The sequence below is a fragment of the Lissotriton vulgaris genome, chromosome 3_2, assembly GCF_964263255.1.
Source record: "Lissotriton vulgaris chromosome 3_2, aLisVul1.2, whole genome shotgun sequence".
Taxonomy (NCBI): domain Eukaryota; kingdom Metazoa; phylum Chordata; class Amphibia; order Caudata; family Salamandridae; genus Lissotriton; species Lissotriton vulgaris.
Window position 1 is genome coordinate 110,401,390 of NC_141690.1, and position 23,154 is coordinate 110,424,543.

At 40.0% G+C, this 23,154-nt stretch overlaps 1 protein-coding gene across 11 annotated transcripts in view; it reads left to right on the forward strand.

The window, feature by feature from the left end:
* The window catches only part of PROM1 (prominin 1), a 630,080-nt gene that overhangs the window by 586,072 nt on the left and 20,854 nt on the right, over positions 1 to 23,154 (forward strand). For 7 of the 11 annotated variants that reach the window (XM_086964065.1, XM_086964059.1, XM_086964060.1 and 4 more), the window contains 4 exons: positions 3,972 to 4,087; positions 5,083 to 5,106; positions 8,568 to 8,636; positions 18,969 to 19,008. In XM_086964065.1, the coding sequence (XP_086820191.1) occupies positions 3,972 to 4,087; positions 5,083 to 5,106; positions 8,568 to 8,636; positions 18,969 to 18,987 (228 nt within the window). In that variant the 3' untranslated portion in view covers positions 18,988 to 19,008. The remainder of the gene's footprint in view (positions 1 to 3,971; positions 4,088 to 5,082; positions 5,107 to 8,567; positions 8,637 to 18,968; positions 19,009 to 23,154) is intronic. The other 4 variants (XM_086964066.1, XM_086964067.1, XM_086964070.1 and 1 more) reach the window with 2 other exon arrangements.

Sequence of the window (23,154 nt, forward strand, 5' to 3'; positions counted from 1 at the left end):
CCTGTGGGCAGAGTGCAATGTATGTGAAAGTTAGGACATGCCCTGATGTGTGTGCCATGTCCTGATAGTGAAATACTGCCAATTTCGTTTTTCACTATTGTAAAGCTATCTGTTTCTGTAGGATTGAATGGGAAGTTTGCTTATAACATCTTATAAGCCTAACTACCCCCGGGAACAAGGTAGGAAAATAAGGTTTAGTATGTCTGTACTTAGAATGTTAAAATTAATCTTTTAGTGAGGGTGATTTTTACATTCTGTGTTTGGAAATACCACTTTTAAAATGCAGGTATTTTCTTGCTAAGCCATACAGTGTGCCTCTGCTGGGATGTGGATTGACTGTCTGAGTTTGGAGTGTCAGGGGCTGGGGAGGTGCAGTGGCTCCAGAGAGTATGATAAGTCAGGACTTTGCTGAATAGACCTGTGCTGCATTTAGAGTAAAGGGAGGAGTTTTCCTTTCACCTGAATGGGCTTGGTCAGCCTTCCACAATGCTGTCTCCACCTCCTGCCAGGAAGCTGCACCAGAGACGACAGAACTGGTTTTGACTGAGCACAGGCTTCTCTGCCACAAGAGAACAAGGAATTTTGTAGTATAAATATTGGGGCCCAGACTCCAGAACTTTAGATTATTTCTGGTAATCAAGTGGAACCTTTGCCAAGGAGAAGAGCTGGAGAAGATGAGGAGGAATACTGCCCCAGTGCTGTTTTTCTGTCTGGGTTTGGCCTGCAGTGGCTACTTGCTGCCAAGGAAAGGAGAAGGACTTTGCTGTTTGCTTTGTCCCCTGCTTGAGGAAGATCTCCAATGGGCTTGAAATAGAGTGTGCCGCCTGTTCTGAAGTCTCAGAGACACAGAGACTTTATTTCTTCTGTCTTTCTGCCTTTGGAACTGCTGTTTCAGCTGCCACAGAAGGAAATTGCAACACCGACGCCGGTGAGCGATGCGGTAACCTGCACCAAAGCTGTGGGCACAGCTCATGAAAGCATGACGCACCAACCCGACTTGCACCATATGCCCGATGCCTGCTGATGCCGTGCTGCATCGACTCAGAAGCAGTCACTAAAGCCACTGCCTGCACCGGAGCTGAGGACACTGCTCGTGACGTCCACAACGCACCGTCGTGACTCGCACAGCAGCCCCGACCTCACCGACGCCGGTGCTTCATCAACGCGGAGCCGATACTCAATGTGGGTGATTCCCAAATACATTAACACCTCACCGTCATAAGGAACCAATGCCGCGGCTCCACCGTGACATCTCCTCCCCAGAACAGTAAGGAACCGACGTCTCACCTCCCCCGCATCGTAGTAAGGAACAGAGGCTGCGTCCTGAGACGTTCAAGGGCTACTTGAGTGGGTGGCACAATCAGTGCTTCAGGCCCACTAGTAGCATTTTAATTTATAGGCACTGGGCACATGCAGTGCACTTTATTAGGGACTTATAAGTAAATTAAATAAGTCAATTAAGTGTGAGGCAATTTTAACACCTTTAGAGGAGAGAGCACATGCACTTTAGCACTGGTTTACAGTGGTAAAGTGCTCAGAGCCCTAAAACAAACAAAACAAGGTCAGAAAAAGAAGAAAAGGAAGGGTAAAAGTTTGTGGTGGCCCTTCGAAGAGGGACAGTTTTCAACATATAACATCCTGCAGTACCATAAAGCTGCACTCGGGTGGTCGTTCCTCATTACATCTGCAAGGATCATGTCAGACTGTTTAATAGCTGATGGGGGATGGGTGTGCATACCTGGAACCTTGTTGGCTTTCTTCTTTTTCTTCACTGGCAGTAAATTGTCATTTAAGGGAGGAGAAGGAGGCAAAGATGCAATTAATTGAGAGTCCATAGAAACACAAGGCTTCACTGCAGGGCATCTTTTTGCCCCTTGGAGGTGATCTATGGACTTTGCTGTTTGGGTTGAGGCTTCAGTTTTTGCCTCAGTTGTGCTTACTTCTTTGTTAATTACGCCTACTATTGCACGTATGAGGAATCTTGCCAAAGTGTTACTCTGGGTGCATGTTTTACCATTAGCCTGTGTTTTCCTCTGACTCATTACTTGACTTTCAGGAAAGTAGAGTGATGATAGTCAACGAGATTGAGAGTTCAAGGGTCAATAGGGTTGGTTTCATGCACATATGGCCTGCTATTGACTGCATGGGAATAATGATGCTTTAGTAGTGCTGCAGCAAGCATAAAGGAAGGACCCACTGCCTCCACCCCCTCACTCCAGGTGAAACATGGTTATCCAAGCACTGTGGGAGAGGTAGTCTCCTTTTCGGAATGGCGCTAGCATCCCACACTGTGAGAGGGTGATGGCGCTTTAGTAGAGCTGCATGTAGAAGGGGCCCACTGCCGCTGTCCCCTTCAGTCCTGGTGAAACAGGCCTTTCCAAGCACTCCGAAACCCTTTTGCAGTCATTACTGTGGCAAATAAAATAGCCAAAATATTACTAACCAATTGTTGCAAGCCCCCATTTACTGGCAATTTGGGATGGCAGATCTTACCCTTTACTATCAGGCAGCGCACCTTATTGTAATTATTTATTGTCTCTAATGGCCAGACTTAGACCCTATCCACATGAATGAACAATGTGCTTTGCGAGATAAATCTCTGCTACACTTACTATATGAAGTGCCTCTGTTGAGCTGGATTCCCCTCCGCCGAGATAGAGTTCAAGCATTAGAAAGGCATACTGGCAAACTTGAAGTTGCACAGGAAGCTGACTCTGAAAGGGGTTAGAACCCAGCTTTCTAAGATATCCTCTTTTTCAGGGTTCAAAAGGTGTGATAGGTTGGGGATATTGACATGCTCGCTGAAGTGATCTGAAATGGCACAAAATCTGTAAATGAAGTCCACAAGGAGTTTGGTGTCTTTAAAAAACAGTTTTACTGATACTTCTAGCTAAGGTATGCACTCTTTCCCTGCCTTGCCTAAGTAGATGAACTACTGGAGTCCAACCCATTAGAGGTAAAATTTAACTCGTTGGTACTTTATGGAGGCCAAAAGATATCTAAGATATACAGGTCATTGATCATTCATACCCATACCTGTCAGAACCTCCGACAAATCTATGTGGTTAACCTAGAAACCCTAGCATATGCAGAGTGATGAGAGGCACTCATGAAGCAGGGGGGAATTACTATCTCCACAGGTTCCATCTAATACAGTTCAAATACATTGTCCAAGTGTACCTCACCAGGTGATGATGCATGAACAGGGACTCCTCTTCAAGATACATTCAGTGTGGTTTAGGTGAGGAAGACTGGATGGGACTGTGGTATCATTAAAGCCTTTGTGAAGAGATTAGACGTAAGAATTGGTTAAGGTGTCTGACAGGCATATTCCCATCACACCACAGGTAGCACAATTTCAAATTTTAGAAAACTTGAGCCTCACTAGATATGAGGGAGCATTCCTGGGTCTGGAGATTGCCCGGGTAAAGCGAGACATGGCACAGAACAGGAGGCAACCAGAAGACCCAAACACTAGCAAGGTAAAAACTACCATGGACAACTACAGACTATTGCAACCAACCATATATGTAGCCAGACAATGCCCCCAAATGCACCATTAAATATGGAGAGGCTGGAAACAATATTGCTGCCCCACCTAAAAGGGACAGACGTCCAAACACTTTGGACACCTGACGATATAATAGTTAATCAAGGTTTGTAACCCATCTACATCATTTGTAGACTGTAATCTTTTATGTTTTCTAAAATTGCCAATGACATTTTTAATTGAAGAAGTATAAAGTAATGCGTTCTTGAGTTATTACCTTTTTAATTAATAAATGAGTAAGTAAATAGACATGTGCATGCACACTATAAAACCTTAATGCAAAATATATTTTTAGATATATGTGCAATCTCATGAATATATGTTTCCAGGATCATTCTCTTAATTTCAGGAGAATTTGTTTTATATACCTTTACAATCTAAAATTGTAGATGCATTTTCATTAATTTTCCTTTATTTTTAGAATGCGTTTTGGTTTGGTTTGGGAGGTGCAACAATGTTTTTAATTCCTGCCATAATTTTCGCTGTAAAACTGGCCAAATTCTACCGCAGAATGGACACAGAAGACGTGTACGACGAGTAAGTATCCTATAGAAAGACCATAAGTCAAGCCTAAAAAGTCACTTTAACAAAATAATTTCTACTTGAAAACCAAGTATGTTTTACCTAAGAAACTGTATTAGTTTTGAGGTGATGTGAAACAGTTGACGGAGCAGTGCTGGATATGCTAATGGATCACAAACAAAACGTTCAATTTTCTCAATAGCTCCTCAATAGAACATTTTATATATTGCATGTGTCTTTTGCATTAAATATTGATTCATCCTTCGACTCGATATGATGGTAAAGTTGTGTGACGTAAAACACCAACTGGCTTGCACTTTAACATAGTCTAGTGTTTGTAATGTGCTGTTCCCAGGGCAGGCCCGTGTTTGTGCCTACACTGAGAACAGCGCTTTGTGATACAGTGTAGTTTCCAAGTCTGCTCTTGGCGCATATACTTAAGTGTGTGCCACCGCGAAACCTGGGGCAGAGCGTTATCTATATAATACAGCCCCTGAAATAAATAGAGCAGTTTAGAAATCCTTATCCTGTAAGGAACTACCAAAAACCACAATGAGAGTGTAATTGTGGCGTGTTAGCATTCTCATTTACACTGTTGCTTGATTAGACAGTTTTGTTACATTGATCTATTCTGTGTTGATTTATTCACTTTTGGCTACTGTGTTTTTTTGAGCCTGTATTTAATCTAATTTCTAATTTCTCACTTACAGTTCCTCCGTCTCGGGAACCTGGCATTTTACTATATGATAACTATTTTTACTATATTTTGTTGATCTATGTTTTGACTTTCATTACCATTTTTATTTATGAATTTGCATATCACACTTTCAGTGTTTATCATTTCACATGCCATTGTTTGGTTAAATACTTTCTTTGGAACCCAGATTTATGAAATAAATTTTAGAAATGCCATGTGTATGAACATCGAAATAGACATCATGACATGCAAGCCTTGTTCCTGTAGCACTAAGTATTTTAAATTAACAATTTCCTCTTTTTATATTTTGTAGTGTTGAAATTGTACCCATGAAAAAGTAAGATTTTTTTTACCGTAATTTATAGACTTTCATATGGCTTGGGTGTTGGGGTTTATAAATTATTTTTTTAAATATAGAAGCAGTTCCTTTTGTTTCTCTACATTTGTTTTTGCAAATTTTTCTCTCAAATGAATTTTCTCATCTTGAAAATAACAAAGAATTAAATAGACTTTCTGGCCACACATTGTTACCGCTACTCGACTTAGAGGTTGTCTATTAATAAGTGGTTCAGCTATAGAAATTATTCTTTTGGGCTTTATCAGCAAAGGCCATCATATCAAATAATAAACATAACTACAAAACTGAAAACCCTTCAGTAAGGCTTATTTGGGTATACAGTCCATATTCTGTGAAACCAATCTTACATATCAGTGACAGTGTTGACTATATATTACTGCTTCTGTTTACCCCTATGCTTACAATATTGCCACAGTGATGAAAAATAAGAGGAAAAGGCAGACTAGTAGGCTAATTCTGGCTGGTTTATGTCCAGAATTATCTAAAACTTTCAAGCATTATTACAGAATATTTATCTCTTATTCCCTTCATTTGTTACTTCCCTTCTCATTCCCTTCAGAGAAGGTATACGGGGTCATATGAAGCCCTTGATAGTGCTTGTAAGCAGTTCAAAGTAAGTTTCCCATCATTTGTTCAGTCGTGCAAACCATGTCCCAAGTAAAGTGATTTGTGTGGCCGTGGTACCTGTGCCAGTGTTCTTAGTGCTGGCACAAAAAGCACTGGTGCAAAAATTACAATGCATACTGAACCCTATTACAAAGTGAGTTGGACAGAATAGAACGGGCAAGATTTGTACCACATAGTTCCAAATGAAGATGGTACGGTTTGCTCAAACATCTTCATTTGTATCTGTGTCCAAATCTGAAACAAACTGTGTTCACTATTGAAAACACATGTCAATTCGATGTAGGCATTCTTGTACGCATGTGCATGTTTCCAAAATATCTTGTAATTGTTGATTGTACACACAAGCTGCTTTTTCCTCCAAAGCCAATTGAACAAGTCTACAGTAAGTAATCATTCTTAAAATTTAGATAGCGTAGGATGAAGAGTAATGTGTTACACAATACTGTGCACAATTTCCTGGACCAACTCTATTATGTCAAGGTTCTGAGGAACGGAAAAAAGCTTAATTTCTATTGCAGCACTGTTTGGCAGCTCAGTATGTGGTCTCACTCACAACAGTTAACATACCGCCTAACAAAATCTATGTGTACAGATATCAACTTCTCCAGCTATTAGCTTTACAACTGCCTGGAGAAATATGATCAGTACTTTTCCAGTTTTTAGCTTTAGTATTTGACACAAGGTTGTTTGTTCCACTTGCCAGTGTTCTCCACATCTTTGTGGAGTGGTTTGATTTGTTAACATTTCAGATTTCTACCATATTTTGAGCCCTTTTTTTATTCTTCTGGTGTTTTAGAGCCTTATAGATTTTTCTGTTTTTCAAATGCTCGCAAAGCATACATTAACATTCAGTGCATGTTACTTGGTTATTTTTCCATAGTCTTCTTGTGCCACAGAATCATTTTCTATTATTGCCCAGGTTTACATGTCATCACTTTTGTGCTCTATACCCTTTTCCTCAGGTCATTAATGTCTGCACCTCCCAATTTGAGAGGGAACCATATTTAAATATTCCTGACTGGCAGTGTGTATTTCTTGTGTTCTGTTTTGACCTTCTCAGGGAGTGTTAAAATAGCACCGATATGGTTATGATCACATTATAAAATCTAAATTAATTTTGCTTAGTTGAAAATGCGTTCCCCATTTGGTATTATCAGTATAGAACTGAATATTAATATTGCATTAAAATAATGTACGTATAACTTCATGGTGGAAGAGGCTCAGCTTTTTTCAGTACCATAATAATGCGTGTTTATAGTGAATGTCTGTGATCTTCATTACCTTTTGCCTTATAACCATGATGAAGGATGAGAATGTCGTCATATCTTCTCAGTATTAAATGAAATGTGCCATCTCTTTTTCATTTCACCATCACAACATTTATTACTCCCTCTGAAGTCATGGAGCAATTGTACGTTTCTGGCAGTAGGATACCCCTAAACTCATACATCACTTCATGTAGGTCTTGGAATATTGGTAGTGCATACTGAATGTCCTGAAATATGTTTCGCCATCCATGATCACATTTTACTTTTCGATAGCTGTTAACCCACATTCAGGATGATTCATTCTTAGGTATCCGTCAATTCTCCAATTCACGCGAGCCCCCATGAATGTCTCTCTGCTCTGTCTTCTTTCTTGTCTCTACTGCATGTGAATTATGTCAGTACAGAATTCTTGAATATTTGTTCAGAACGTAACGTTCACTATCTTCCAGGGAATTAGATGGATTTTAATTCCTAATTCAGGTTTTCAGGCAGTTCCATTTGGAAATTTGATTTGGCTTGTTTATTTTTGTCTGTCTGATGATTCAGTAGATCACCTTTTGAAATCTTCTATCTGTTAAATACTATTTTAGACTGCCACTCAGTTTGCAGTGAAGAACTGTTGTACGCTTTGGCAGTTGCTTTTTCGCTATATTCTCGGCTTTTGCCTATGATTTTTGTAGATTTACTCATAGTTTGGATTCTCAAACACAAGTTAGAAACCTTATGGAGTACTCGTTTATTGTTCTGTGCAGTTGCACATATTTATGTTCCTGGGTTATTTCAACTTTGAAAATAAATTTTCTATGCACAACATTATCTTTTTCTACTCTTAGATCTCAGAAACAACTTCCTAAATGTTATTTAATAATAAAATCATGCTTGCAGCATGAGTTGCTGTAGATCACACTCTTTTCACTATCCTGTCTTCTAGTGTTGAGTTCTTTCGGGAAGCACTCATGATCACACAATGCATCAGCATGCAGACTCCTCCTTAGGTTATTTATTTTCTTTCATCATGGGAAGATATATATGTACCTTTTATCATCAAATGATCTAGCCTCTGAGAGTCTGAGTCTTTTAGACTGCATAGGGCACTAAACATAGTCTAATTTAAAGAGTGTTTGGTTACTTTTGATGAATTACTCACAAACTGGTAACATTATTATAAATGTCCGAAAGTCATTTGTCCCCAAATGCACCCATTAAATGCATGGTAACAAGTGGTATATTTGTGGTCACATTTATTTTCAAGATGAGAAATACAAGCCTAACTCCTTGAATGCAGGAAGTAGATCTGATTAGGTAATAACTATATAGAGAAATTAATAAAAATTCATTTGCTTTAATATTTGGCCATTTTTGTCATATACTACAGAGAATATATGCATGATATTTCTTTGCATCTCTTATTCTCATGTATTTGCGCACGCAGTCACATATCCATCTGTTTTTTGTGATCACGCTGTAGTTACAGTTGGTTTTTATGTGACATCGCTTGTCAATACGTGCTGTATTTATTTTTACATGTAATTATGTTTTTTACAGTATGGAAAATGGTAATAATAGTTATCATAATGAGCATTTATATGGTATTCACAATCCTGTTATGACAAGGTAAAGGAACAGTTAAGCCTGCATGCCCTGGTATACATATCAGTAGTGATTGATCGATTAGCTCATAATTATCTCATTTTTCTGCATGCCAAATTTTCAATCATTTTTCATTTTGCCCTTCAGCATTGCATGGCATCTCTATTATTTATTTATCTAACTTCATAATACATATAGCAGTACAATAAACTTTTAACTAACTGAAGGTCGTTTCCTTTGTGATTTACAGATTTCAAGTCCACTAAGCAGAATCATTTGTTTAAGAATGAAAAGTGCATGTGCATGTTAACAATTCTTGAATTATTGTAGAAACGTACAATGCAGCAACATTGAATCTTTCTAGAAAGACATTTTCAAATTTAAAATCATTCTGTTGAAATGTATAATGCAAATAGACTTTAAAGGTATTTTTCACAGAGATAATAAGATCTTCGGTCCAAGAACCCACTATCTTGTGTAATATTCGGGTAGGGTGGCACCTCACTCCATGTCATGCACAAACCAGCTGATCAGTCCTGGCCTTTTCAGTAACAAATTATTGCAATTGGGTTTAATTATATAATTTGAACCAAACTAACGTTATAACACCCAAAATGTATTTGGCTGTTACACAAAAGCCTTGGAATTTTAAGCATGGTGTTTATGTTGATATGGAGTGGAGTGGCCACCCTCATTCCAGCACCTAATTCAGGTTTTGTAAACGTTTGTCAAATTTTCTATGCTGAAAAGACCAGAAATACCTTAAAGCATCTACTACACTCCACGCAAGGAGAAGTAATGGCACCTTTCATGTCTAGACTTGCCAAGACATGGTGTGTGTTACGTCCAAGGAATTTGTAGGTTCCCAATGCAAAGTTTCATACTATTTGATGTTTTTTGAAGCAGCATTGCCTGTTATTTCTCTTGAACTTTTGTAGTTAATGAACTGCTATGTCTACCCGCAAAGCATGTCAATCATGAATCTGCCTGTATGTTCTCCATCTCGGGGTCCGTGCTAATCATAGCACGGAACTAGTTATGCTATCCATTCTAGATGAGTTAAGAACGCGGGCTGATGTAAAAACACCGAGCGCCCTGATACTACTGGATCTCTCCGCGGCATTTGATACCGTGTGTCACAAACAGCTTCTGTCGCGGTTGAGATCCTTTGGCGTCATGGGTACAGCACATGCATGGCTCACATCATTTTTGCAGGGTAGGACACAACGAGTGCAGCTGGGTGACCTGCTTTCCACCCCTGCTCCGATCACCTGTGGGGTCCCACAGGGCTCTGCTTTGTCACCCCTACTCTTCAACATCTACCTGCAGCCACTAATTGCTCTCCTGAATAGGATGGATTGCCTAGTGTACAACTATGCTGATGACACCCAGATTATCATCCGGCTGGATGACGGTCCGGGTGCACCCACTAGGTTACAGGACATATTGAAAACCACAGTCAATTGGATGTCCGAGAATTCTCTGAAAGTCAATCCGGACAAGACGGAAGTGTTGCCCATCTCCATCTCGGGCAACCCTTGGAGCGAGAAATTCTGGCCTAGGGAGCTGGGCGTACCACCAAAACCGGCAGCCGCAGTCAAGAGTTTAGGCCTATATGTGGATAATAAATTATCCATGGAAAAACAAGTTACCACCGTAGTGGGTACCTGTATAGGCCTCCTAAGACAACTAAGGAAGATCTCTGCTACTCTCATTCCCTACTTTGAGACACGTGGTCTCAGCCACAATTTTGGCTAGGCTGGACTACGGGAACTTCCTATAGTTAGGTTTGCCACAGCGGCTGCTGGACAAACTACAGGGAGTCATGAATGATGCAGCTAGGCTGATATTTAAAAAACCCAGGACTGCCCATGCTTCTCCCCTGATGCAGGAGCTGCACTGGCTCCCAATTCGTCAGAGAATTGTCTTCAAAGGACTGTGTATTGCTCACAAGTCGCTGTATGGTAAGGCACCAAAATACCTGAAATCTCGACTATCCCCCTACACACCGGGTAGGACCTTGCGTTCGTCGGACGCCACTCTTCTGTCCCAATCCCGCTTCAAATTGACCACGGTGGGGGGCCGTGCATTTTCCAACACGCTCCCAGCTTTATGGAACAAATTGGATCCAGAGCTCAGGAAGGAAAGTAATTTACTTTCCTTCAGAAAAAAACTAAAAACTGTTTTGTTTAAACAAGCATGGAGCAGATCCTAGGTGCACAGTTGGTTTCAAGTGAATGTAACATCTTATCACGTAAATCTGGACAGACAGCGCTTAGAGACCCCTGTGGTTATAACACGCCATATAAATTAAATAAATAAAATAAATTAGGAATAAGATTTCCTAGTTGCATGTACAGCTTGATTGCAGAAATGAAGAAGCACTAGAAGAAAAAAGTACACCTGATAATTGTTCTGTTTTCAATTCAAAGAAAAATACGATTTCTGTGTAACTTGTACTTAAAGCTTAATCTTTGAAGTGGGGAAGCCTACATTTTTTTCCTAACCAGAGAAAAGTTCTTCTGTTAGAGGTTGATTTCCACAACTATGCCTGGGCTGTACAAAATAGTTTCCCTTATATATGTATGTATTATAAAGATGGGCAGCCCAGCTACAAGTAGCTAAACGTGAAATGTTAGGAAAAGCTGTACCCCCTGAGCAGTGATTGGTCTCATACATTTGCAGAGAGTGGCTTCTTTAGCTCTAAATGTAAAAGTTACAGCCATTTCAGATTAGAATCGCCCACCTTCTCTCCTTCAATTTAGAAAAGAATTGTCTTTCTGTCATTCTGGATAACTTGTCATCATGGATAGTGCTAGCCCCACTGCAAACACCAGCAATGCAAGCCTTCCTGGTGATTGAAGCATTGTCAGTGGATTTGTGATCTTGATATTGAGTGGCCTCTGCCCCACATTATTTACTTCAAACAATCACACTTATTACATAAACCATTGCTATAATGAATGCATCTACTCAACATAGCTTATTTTGCAGGCTTCTTCATCTCAGTTAAGCAATTCATGTGTCTGATTTACACCTGTTGACTGGGGATGGTATTATAAAGAATCTACAAACGTGCAAGATGCTGGATCTACAGTATTCATCCTTACACTTGTAGAGTAGCTCCTGGAGACTTACCTGGATACAGCCCTCTCGTTTATCTTGCCTTTCCTCTTCACTCATGTATAAAAAAAGTGTAAAGATCCTTCTGTGTGTCTAAAAAAGTGCAAACTATATTTTCAAAGTTACCTGGCCCAAAGTATTTTACAAACTGTGAAGCAAGTGAACTGGGAGGGGGACCCTTTCATGCCATTTAATGAAGCTAGCTGTTAGTAACCTGGAATATTAGGAGCAAGCCTGAGATCATACTGATAAAAGCTATTCATGTATGTCCTTGAAGATCCTATTTGTCTTATACATGAGATGTATACCCACACAATGAGAAGAAATCAAAAGCAACAGCTATAGCTTTGAAAAGAAGATCAAGAAGCCCATCCTGTGCTCAGCCTCTACCCATCTTGTGCTCAGCCTTTTTCCTCTTTTAATCTGATCTGCGTATTGGCATTGAATAATTATTTTAGAAGTGTGTAGTTAGTCAAGGATTTACATTTACTTTCTCCTCTGTTCTCCACACTCATCGATAAAAAGTGGATAGACAGTTGATGACGGATTCACATTATTGCTCCCCTCTGTTTTCATATCCTCAACTCCAGTCCTTTTGAACCCATGGCCTGAAGAGATAGAAAACTATCAGTCTTAAGGTGACAATCCTGGGACTACACCTATTAATTTACCATCAACAAGGTCAACAAGGTTCTCTGGTGTAAGTGTCATCCTTCCTTCCTTCCTTTGCTGAGAGAGCTGGCTATGTCCTATAGTTTTTTAAAGTGCTTACTTTCATTGGAGCCATCCAGGAAGTACCTTTTCATTGGAGTTATGCAGAAAGTGTCAATAGTTTCCATAGGGAGGAATAAACAATCAGAAAAAAGTCACATTAATTTCAACCCAGCACCCTAGAGATATTTTCAGTAGCGTGGCATCTGAAACTTAAAAGTCATCTAGTCTATCTGGAGGTGGAGGACTATTTAAGATCTCACTTCCAACATCTCTATTCACCAGGCTGAGTCTGTATGTCAAGTAGGCAAACTCCTTTGGAATGTAATCATTCCATGTTTATGGTTCTTGAGAAATGCATCTCTAGGAAAGCTTTTCATGCTCTCACATACATGGTAGTGCTACGGAAAACAACACTTCACTAAAAAAAGCCATATGACAACCACAGTGTGGTAGTTTTCAAGAGTCACAGACCTGATGGTAGTTCAGGTGGTATGAATTTACATGAGAGTGATCATGCGTCACATAGGACAGCATTACTACCCAGTGGTAAATGACCAGAAGGACAAAAAGGTATTTTTCCCAACCTCCAACAAGATCTCATCTGCTGATTGGAAAAGACCAACCTCCTGTTCAACATCCAAACACAAAGATGTTTATGAATTTAGACACCTTCGAATACAGTTGAACGAGACCTGTGGTGCTAAATTAGTGATTTGTAGAAAGCACTACCACTCAGAGGACCTCTTGGTGCTGAAAGTAAGAGTATACTAAAGCTAGCAGTGTCTGAGAAGAAGATATTTGTTGAATAAAAGGGCGTTTTATCTCTTTCCTGAAATGGATCTGAGCGTTCTAGATCTGACACACAGCAAAAGAGAGTTCCATAGTGTGGGGCCAGTACCAAAAAGGAACAGTACCCTAGACGAGCTATGTTACAGTGGTAAGAGTGGATTAGCTGACTGGAATAATCTGCTGGCTGGTAGACCAGGAAGGTAGAAACAAAGCAAGGAGAGACGCTATAGAAAGAACAGTGCAAAGTTCCTAGAACTTCAAAAGAGATGCAAGCTTTTATTGGCAGCCATTGTAAGGCTTTTAGAATAGGAGTTGATCAACTAAAGCAAGGCACGCCAGGCTTACTGTTTGAACAGCTTGATTTGAGCTGCAGGTGCTGAATTAGAGCAGATTGAATGCACATGTAGGTCCCATTACAGTCCAGTCTTGATCTGATAAATGCCATGATGGTAGCTCGACAATCCTCTTCAGAAAGGTGTGGGAGAAAAGGGCAAATTAATCCTATAAAAGAGGTGCAGGAAGGACCAACTGTGGCAACTTGACAGTCCATTTGAAGACAAGAGTTAGTTGTAATCGCAAGACTCTTTACAGATTCAAAAGACTTATAGCAAAGTCTGAAGTCGAGAGGCTGGAGAGATGGATGCTAGAGGCTGAACATAACACAAGTAAACAATATTTTTGTTTAGTCATTATCCAGTTCCAGCCAGTGATGGCCTATCTAGATTTTGCCATCTAAAAGACAGTGCTGAAGGGAGAGATTATTGGAGGTTATTGGAGGAATGACTACTTACATGGTTAAAAGTCATATGAATTGGTAGACAGTGTTCTGAGATATGGATTAAATAAATAGGGTGACAGAGTTATGTCCTGCCTCACATCACAAATTCTCTTATTAATTGAGGATAGAGGAGCACCAAAGGCAACTCTTTTTGGGTCCTTCCTTACAGGAAAAAAGGAAAACACTTCTTTAAGACAGTGCATTCAATACCAGCTGAACAAAGTTCATTTAGAAGAAGAGTGTGGTCAACCATGTCAAATGTCACTAAAAGATCTTTAAGAATATAGGTGATGACAGCAAGGTTTAGAACCTCCAGAAGTACACGTTTAGTTGATTATGTGCTCCTACTGGGACTGAAGCTGTTTTCAGCTTCATGCTGTATATTATTGAGTCCTAGAAGTGTGTAGAGATGACCAGCTATAAATGCTTCTAAAATGTAAAGTTTTAGCATTTTGTAGGTAGATGAGAATTGGGTGTGTAATTGAGAGTATTTGAAGGATCCAAAGAAGGTTTTTTCAGGGGAAGGAGAACTGTACCAGCCTTAAAAAGAGATTGCATACTACCTAAAGATAAGGAAGAGTTCAAGATGTCTACGAGGGAGTTAATATCTTTCAGCAAAATTAGAAGTCAGTGAAGTTGTGGAGTAAGGTCAAAACTCCTAAGCTACATTTTTCCTAATAGTGGTGTTTTGTTTTCTGTAGTGCAAAAATAGCCAGTTGCTCACAGAATAATTGGGAGTGAAGGCTGGAACTTGCAGATTCACAAGAGGACTACAAGTCCATAATTTTAAGCAGGTATTTTAGATACAGTCCGCTATAAGAATTCTGGTTGATTTGTGCTGAAGGCACGTCTCTCTGATAGTTTAAGGGTGCTGCCCAATGGAAACAGCTGATATGTTCTGGTCAACCTCCCTCACTTCCTTGCGTCATAACCCCAACATTACTACCTCAGGGTGTGCTGGCAACGGGAGTCCAATCACCTGCGTCATTTTACTGGACCAAAATCACATGTGTCAATTTAATGAGCACATCAGACTAAAGTGGCTAAGAGGCAGGCATAACAACAATACAGGCAGATCGGCACCTATCTGGCCACACTCTCTTCAGCCCCTTGAGCCAATTCTAGGAAATGTGGTATATTCACTTTATAATGTACTTCTTTATCTGCTCCATCCACTGTGCTCTTATGTACATCACTCCAAAGCAACTCCCATTACCCTTTGTCAAGGTATCTGTTGAGGTTCTCAACCTGTTTGCACTGATAAGAACTCTGGCCTGAAGGCCTTGAATTCAGTAAGATCTTGTGAAGATTAAATATGACTCCCTTGTTGGTCATAAGTGAAGTGAAGAGTTTATAAAACATCATTTTATCGCTTATTACCACCTACCTAAGTGATGGTTGTATCACCCAGTGTCATATTTGAAGATAATGAATTGGTTCTGTCTCATTCACCCCACAGTCTAGTTCACATTGCATGAAGGAATTAATTTGGCACTTGAGAAATATATGCATAATGGTATTACACCCAACGTCCCGCCATATGTTAAATGAACGGAAAAAAGGGCTGGGGGCGGGGGGGAGGAGTGCTGTTTGAAGTAGATCCAAGTTAACAGTGAGGGGAAAGGCATTACCTTCAACTTAAGGTAATGCTGTGCCAGGCTTGTAGTTTGGTGCACACCGGCATGCTTAAATAAGCAGTTGCCTGAGAGGACCGCTACATGAGAGTCTTCTTCATATTGACCTAGATTTTGTCTCTTTCAAGTTTGGCCCATTCAATCTATACCTTCCATTGCACAGCCTGATCGTAAATTAGAAATCCTAGGACTGCCAGCACCCCCTACCAGCCTTGTGTACTTTTCAAGAGCACCTTGAGTTTAATTAAGTGCCATATAAACTGGTATACTGCTCTATGCAGAGAGTAAAAAAGGTGGGTTCAACTTTAAATGACAAAGTCTGAAACAGAAATAGTACGTGAGGTAAAAGGACCATATTTAAGACAAGAATCCTGTCTATCCAGGAGACAAAGAAAGGGGACAAAAGGCCCAGTCGTTTGTCTGTATGAAATGCATGATAGTCAACTTTGAATAAGTCGGCTACAAAGGAAACTATCTTCACACCCGAGTAATTATTGCGGTGCCTGGGATATTGCTGTAGCAAGGAGGCCTCCACCTCTTAGGGCATGTCAAGTTTTATGTTTAACATTTCCCCACATTCATTTTAAGACCTGATACTTCTAGAATTACTTTAAATTATTTAGCTAGTATAGTTGGAGAGCTGTCCGGGACAACTGGAATTTCCAAAGCATTGTCAGCAAACAGACATAGTTTATGCAACTCCACCCCAAATTGTATGCCAGCATTATCCCTGAATTATCATATGCAATGGGTTTGATACTGAAAGTGATGAGTAAGGAGGATATAGGGCATTCCTCTCTAGTTTTCCTTCCCAAACATACCTATCCTAGGTGCAATCTTTGATATTTTTTTTTTTTACAGTTGTGATCTTCCTCCCAAAAACGTCCACCTCTCAAATCCACTAATTGTCTCTGATCTGTGTTGGAATATAATTAGCTGGTAGGGAATAGAAGTGGCATAAATGGGGACTCTGATACCTATTTGAAGGGTAACTTTTTCTGCGGCTGTACCAATGACCAGGACCCTTCGCGTGGATATAATGTTCACCCAATTGTATTTCAGTGTGTTCTCCTCTATGGCTGTTCTAGGAGAAAACCTACTGAGAAAGTTCCAATCTACCCTCATGAAGCCCTTGGCAGCATTGAGGCTGATCAGTATTGCAGGAATTCTTTCCCCTGCACTTTCTCAATAAGATGCCACGCCCTGTGGATGTTATCAAAGATCTTCAAGTCTTAAATGAATCAGGATTAATCCAGGTGTATCCAGAGTGTCACTAATGACTCAAATTTCTTGGTCAAGATTCTCATCTATGTATTTTGATTTTAAAGTTGCGCAATGTTATTGGCCGTAATAAAGAACAGTGTTTTTGTGCTTTGCCGTGGCTATGGATAAGGGTAACGTCGGCTTCCTCCAGGGTACTATACCCTTTTCTAAACAGGAAAAAAAGGCATGCCAGTCCAGAGCATAAGCAAAAACCAGGTTAGGCAGGACACACACAAGTGCTTTCACGTCAGCACAGCAGTGGAACTGTTTTATAATTTTAAAGCTGCAAAGGCTACTTTCTGGGACACCTAAACCAATATAAAATAAGAACCAAATTAATTTCCAATAGGACCTGCTTGAGACTCAAAAAGAGAAACAGGACCGATGCAATAAGATTAATAAATAAATAGATTAAGAAATCTCCTCTTGGAGGAGAACAAAATTATGAATAGGAAGTTGGGTAATATTGGAGGAAATTGCTATGCAATGATAAACCAGCCGCCATGTCTCACAGTAAAGAAAAGAGGCTTAGAATGACAAAGGGCTTAGGAAACCTGGGAGGAGTGAAATTGGGTTTGGGTTCCTTAATGGAGCATGTCTACGTTTTAATACTTTTGCAAGATGTGCTCAAGAACTAGACTCATTCAGCATCTACCATCGTTTGTAAGTTTAATAATAGATTGTGTGTTTATTGGTTGTTGTTGTTGTTTGGAAGTCAATCGAGAAGTTATTTTATCTTATAAAAACTACTGACAGGATTTACTAGTAGAGATTGGGAAACCAAATGAATTTGACATCTCTGTCCTCCCAATCAATTTAGACATGACCACCACGTTTCTGCCATGATGAAGCCAGGCAGGGAATTTTAATTTCAAGCACTTTTGTGGAGAGAAAAGTAGTCATTTACAATGGCTAGATTTACTCATTTTCATTAGAGTGCCTTTTCCTGGCTCAAATATTTTGACATACCTTTCCTTAACAAGACCATAAACGGTGTCCAAAGAGGGAAGGGAATGTAATTAATTTATCCTTTCTGTCCATTTGTAACAGACACAAAGAAGTCCACAAAGAAGTACAGCTTTGTCGAAGACTAAATATTGTCTCCTAAGGCCCGAGTCACAAAGGTCTGCTGAATAACCTAATCTCAATAAAAGTTCGCAAATAAATACATCTCTTGAATAAAGTCCGACCCCTGCCTCACAACCAAGAATGGTCTGATTTTATCCTTGAAATGTTTTTCTCACAACCAAATTCAGCCATTTTTGGCACATTTTTAGTTCTAGTTGTCGGTGTCTTTTGATGGACATTCCAGTTATGGTTTGTCTGTATTCACAAGCACTTGCACGTAGTTTCCCAGGCTGAAAAAGTTGCTCCTGTAAATGGGTTTTCAGAATGGAATAGGGAATGATCAACCTATACATTGATGTGGCTAGGGTGTAAGATGTTTATAAAAGTAGAATAATATGTATGCAGTGAAGAAACAAAAAAAAAGTTTGAATAATAATGTGCGCTTTTGTAGTTACTGCATTTCCACTTGTCGATATGGTTATTTGCTGGGGGACTTATTTTTGAACTCCCAAGAAGTTGGACATTTTCTTGAAATAGAGGGGTAAATCTCAAACCAATTTTTCTCAGTTTTGTGCATTGGGCACTTAGTAGAGCAGATCACATAACTCAGGCGATCTTTGTGGGTTTATATCGGTGGTAATTTAGGGTATGTTTCTAAAAACAATTTAGAAATAGTTTTTAATAAAATAGAGGTATATAACCATATCTGGATACATTGGATGCAGTAAAGACAAGTTAAATTGTTTGGTGCAAATCTGTAAACACAATGACTCAGCTGCTGTGGCTGTAGGCAAACTTTAATTTACTTTATCAAGTATGATCTGTGGTGGCAATGTATTACTTAGTACTACTTTCCCAAAGATTACCTTTTGTAGGTAAGCGCAATTTTTTACTACAGGAGTGAGTTATGGATTGCATCCAGTCAAAAATATATATTGAAAAGAGAGTATATTATAATTATTTTTCTATTTCACATTTTCTCTTTAGTGGCGTGGAGCAGTGGTGAAGGATGCTGAACATATTTGAGGTAATCCATGACCATTTGAGTTTGAAGCGAGTGAACAACTGATCATATTCTGTGCCAACTAACTTATGACATCCCAGTGTTTTGACTGGACATTCATCCAGCCTGGTGTGTAACCCACAAGCTCAGCGATAATTCATGCATTTCACTTTTCCTAGCTTTTTATATTTACTCCACTTTTCCAAAACATGCCATTTCCCATACCACTGTATGCAAAAATAATTTTCCACACATTTCTCTTTTCTGAACTCAAATCATTCTAACATGCTACTAACAGCCATATTCCAGACTCGATGGGACCCACGTTTCGGCTATTCATGTAGTAACTACATTGTTCCTTCCACATGAACTCTACGATTTTCTTAATCGTGATTGCTATCAGATGTAATATAGGAGTTCCATATAATGTAGATGTCACCTCAGAAATGTCAGGCTCACTAAAGATTCAGTGAAATCTGAAGGCCTACCACTACTTGACTTTTCAGTAGGTTCAGGTCCTCCCTATCTGCTTCCTTCAGGTTCTATCCACCATATCTTCCTCGAACAGCAATACCCTGAAGAAAAAATGTGTCACCACCTTGAGTGATAGATGCAAAGGTCTCTAACCTGCAAGGTCACCAACCAAATCAACAAACACATAATTTTCTCGACAAGGTGACTGATAGTTTGAGGCAGGTCCAATCACCCATGTATTCTGCCACCTTTGCATTGAAATTTGTCCTAGTCTGCCCCATATCCTCCAATGGTCTGAGGCAGCCTGACAGTGGTATGATGTGCTTACATATAACGTTTACTACATAAAATAAATTGCTTCCAATTTGAAAGGCTGCATTTACTAGGGTCAGTTTCCATCTTGATACCGCAGGTGATTTTCAGCTTGCCTCGGTATGTGAGAGGACTTTACCATGCCTCTGAGTATACTCTGGCATGTTACAATAACAGTGTCTTTTTTCCATGCATGCTGGCTGATGCTGGTACTTACTGAACCCTCAGACTTTACCTGACTCCAAACACTATATCGCCCAGGAGCCATTCTGCTGTCTCACCAGAGCAGTCCGACACTGACCCTAGATATAAGGATATATTTATCATTATACATTCTGAGGCCAGTAAGAAATTCGAGCTTCCTCTATCGGAATGTACTGTTGGCCATGCATTCTAGAACTGCTTTTCTGCCAGGCCAGTGAAACACCACCATGGTCCACTGGAATGCATCTTCATTCGGCACTGGCAGCTGTGCTTATTAGCCTAGTGTAGGAACGTTCTGAGAAGCTTTCAGTTTTACGACCCCATTATCAACCTTCCCATAACCCCAGTTATCACATTTGAGTGGACAGTGATGCTGCAAACCTTGTATATAAATCTCGCATGTTCTTCACGGGTTGGTGGAAACATGGACCCGAAGCCATTGCAGTTTGCCCTGTAAGGTAAAGCTGCGCTGTGAAACTAAAGCAAGATTATTGCTACATGTGCCCTGTCCTATCAGCCGGCCATATCAGCCAGAGAGTTTGAACCTCCTTGCCTTCGAATTATTTGGGAGTTTCGAACGTGTAAACATAAGAATTCAACAGACTCCATCATCCACCAAGTGGAAATGTATTGTAACAGAATCCCAGTGCATGTTGGTTTCCTCTGCCAATGGACACAAGTGTCTTAAAATGGCAAGGTCCAGGAATGCAGACAAGAGGAAGGGCCCTGTAGCTTATTTTATTTATTTGTTTCATTCACAGTACATGTTTGAGTGTCTAAAACTGCACTGATTTCATTTCAACCAAGCTACCTCAGTAAGGTGAGAGCAGATATTCAAATGGGGGCTTTCAGATAGGCAAGTTCTGATCAAGAAAGCATTAAAAGATAAGGCACAGTTTACAGTATATTTTCCCAAATATATATTGCCTAAAAAGTGACATTCTAGAGACGCTTTTATATGGCATTTCATGTAATAAAAACATACAGCATTGTTCCACTGCGTTCAGATATACAACCATGACAAAACGGATTGCCTAGTTGGAGCACCAGATAATGGAGGAACAACCTTTGTGTGACAGAATACATTATTACGTGTTGTGTACGGACGTTCCTTTCCTGTATAAACAGCTTCAGGATCGCCAAGAAAATCTCACTGCAAGAATAGATAGTTTAGGGACATATGTATCACGCCTTTTTTGATTCGCAAAGGCCGAAATTCGCCGAATTTCGGCCTTTGCGAATCGCAAAAGGCTAATTAGCTTGAATTGAAATGTATCAAACAATCGCATTTTAAGGAATCGCAAATACTTGCGATTCCTTAATTTGCCATAGCATTTAAGGAATCGCCATTTTGCGATTCCTTAAATGCTATGTATGAAGCATTTTACTGTTGTGAATTCAGCTTAAGGAATCGCAATTTACCACCAACTTCCAGTTGGTGGTAAATTGCGATTTCTGTTCAAAAAACACTCATTTGTATTTTTGATTGTGGGCATGTATGTGCGCCATATGCACACACACATGTAATTTACAGGGGTGCAGCAGGGTGTCCTTGAGTCACCCCTGCACCCTTGCAATAATTCTCAAATTGCGATTAGCAAATTGCGAATTCGCAATTTGAGAATTATTTGGAAATCATTCCTATGGGCCTCCTGGTCCATAGGAATGCATTGGAAATTATTCCTTAATTGCGAATTCGCAAAATGCGAATTCGCAACTAAGGAAGATTAAGGAATCGCTAATTAAAAGCGAATTTCTTCATACATACCATTTTGCGATTCCTAAATAGCGATTCCTTAAAAATTGCAATTTAGGAATCGCAAAACGGAACTATGATACATATGGCCCTTAGTGTTTTTTTCATTCTGCTAAATGGACAACGATGCACTCCCTCATTGAACCTTTTGGTGGTATGTTTAATATACACATTGAGATAAAACAGACGTTCAAGTTCATTCCTATAAAGTTTATTTTGTAGAGGCACGGAAATACATTTTCCGTATCCAATCAAGCTATGCAAAAAAGAACTTTATTGAACTCCCCAAATGATCCTTCTTGCATAAACATTGCATTCATAGTGAAAACTTCATATTAACTTTACCGGTTTGTCAAAGCACCCTTTGAGCACATGTCTTTCTTTGATTTATAGTCTTTAGCTTGGAAGATTGCCTTCTACATCTGCCAATAGAGCCACTATAAAAACATTTGGCTTTTTCTTGCTCTTTCTGTGGGACGTTTTAGTTACTAATCTGTGCCAACCTTTAATAAATGGAAAATTGTACTGGGTCGTCACCAATTCCTCCTTCGTAATGTTGTTTAACAGTTACTATAAATCAAGAGGCCATTAACCTAACCTGAGAAACAGCTGTGAGATTCAGCATCAGCCACTGCAGTGAGTTAGGTCTCAGTCACAGTTTTTTTTATCATTGAGGATGGCCACCCTCTATCACTAATATCACTCAGTGGATAATGTTTCAAATCATATAAGTTGACAAGGCCAAAAGGGTTCCTCTCACAGATAATGAGCATTATGGCTGAGATACCCGCCACCCCCTCTCAACACAATCCCCAAAGGAGGGAAACCGGAAACAGTTCTTGAAGTTTTTGGAAGTGGGAGGGAGTGACCCTCCCGGCCGTATTTATTAAAACAAAATTTAAAAAACATTAAACAGTTTCATATTAATGTACAATTTCATTACCACATTGCGATGTTTGGCTAACCTTAACAGATTCTCTAATACAGAGGTTCTCCTAGCCGAACTAACATCCTACAAAACATTTTCTTGAAATATTGAAATTGTACATCCTAACGTTTAAGGGCCAACGGCAAGGTCGTAACCGGTGTCAAGATCCCTAACCAGACATACCCCCCCCACTTGGGAGGGGCGACAGCACTGAGGCGTACTCAAGTGCAACTACTACCAATTTACCTTGACTTGACGGGGGCACCTATAAACTCGACGCCAGTTAAAGGTCGTTCGAGACTCGTGTGAGGTATCTAGAAGGTATCGTAGACCTCCCCCCAACCCCACACAACTTACCGCATCTGCCGTCGCAGATGTCACTGGCCCCGGGAAATTCCCCAGGAGGGGGCTGTAACCCCTCCTACACAGGAAGGGGCCTTGACCGCCTTTCCTTTTCTTTCGGCGACCCATCCTTAGAAGGGACCGCCTCCCCGTT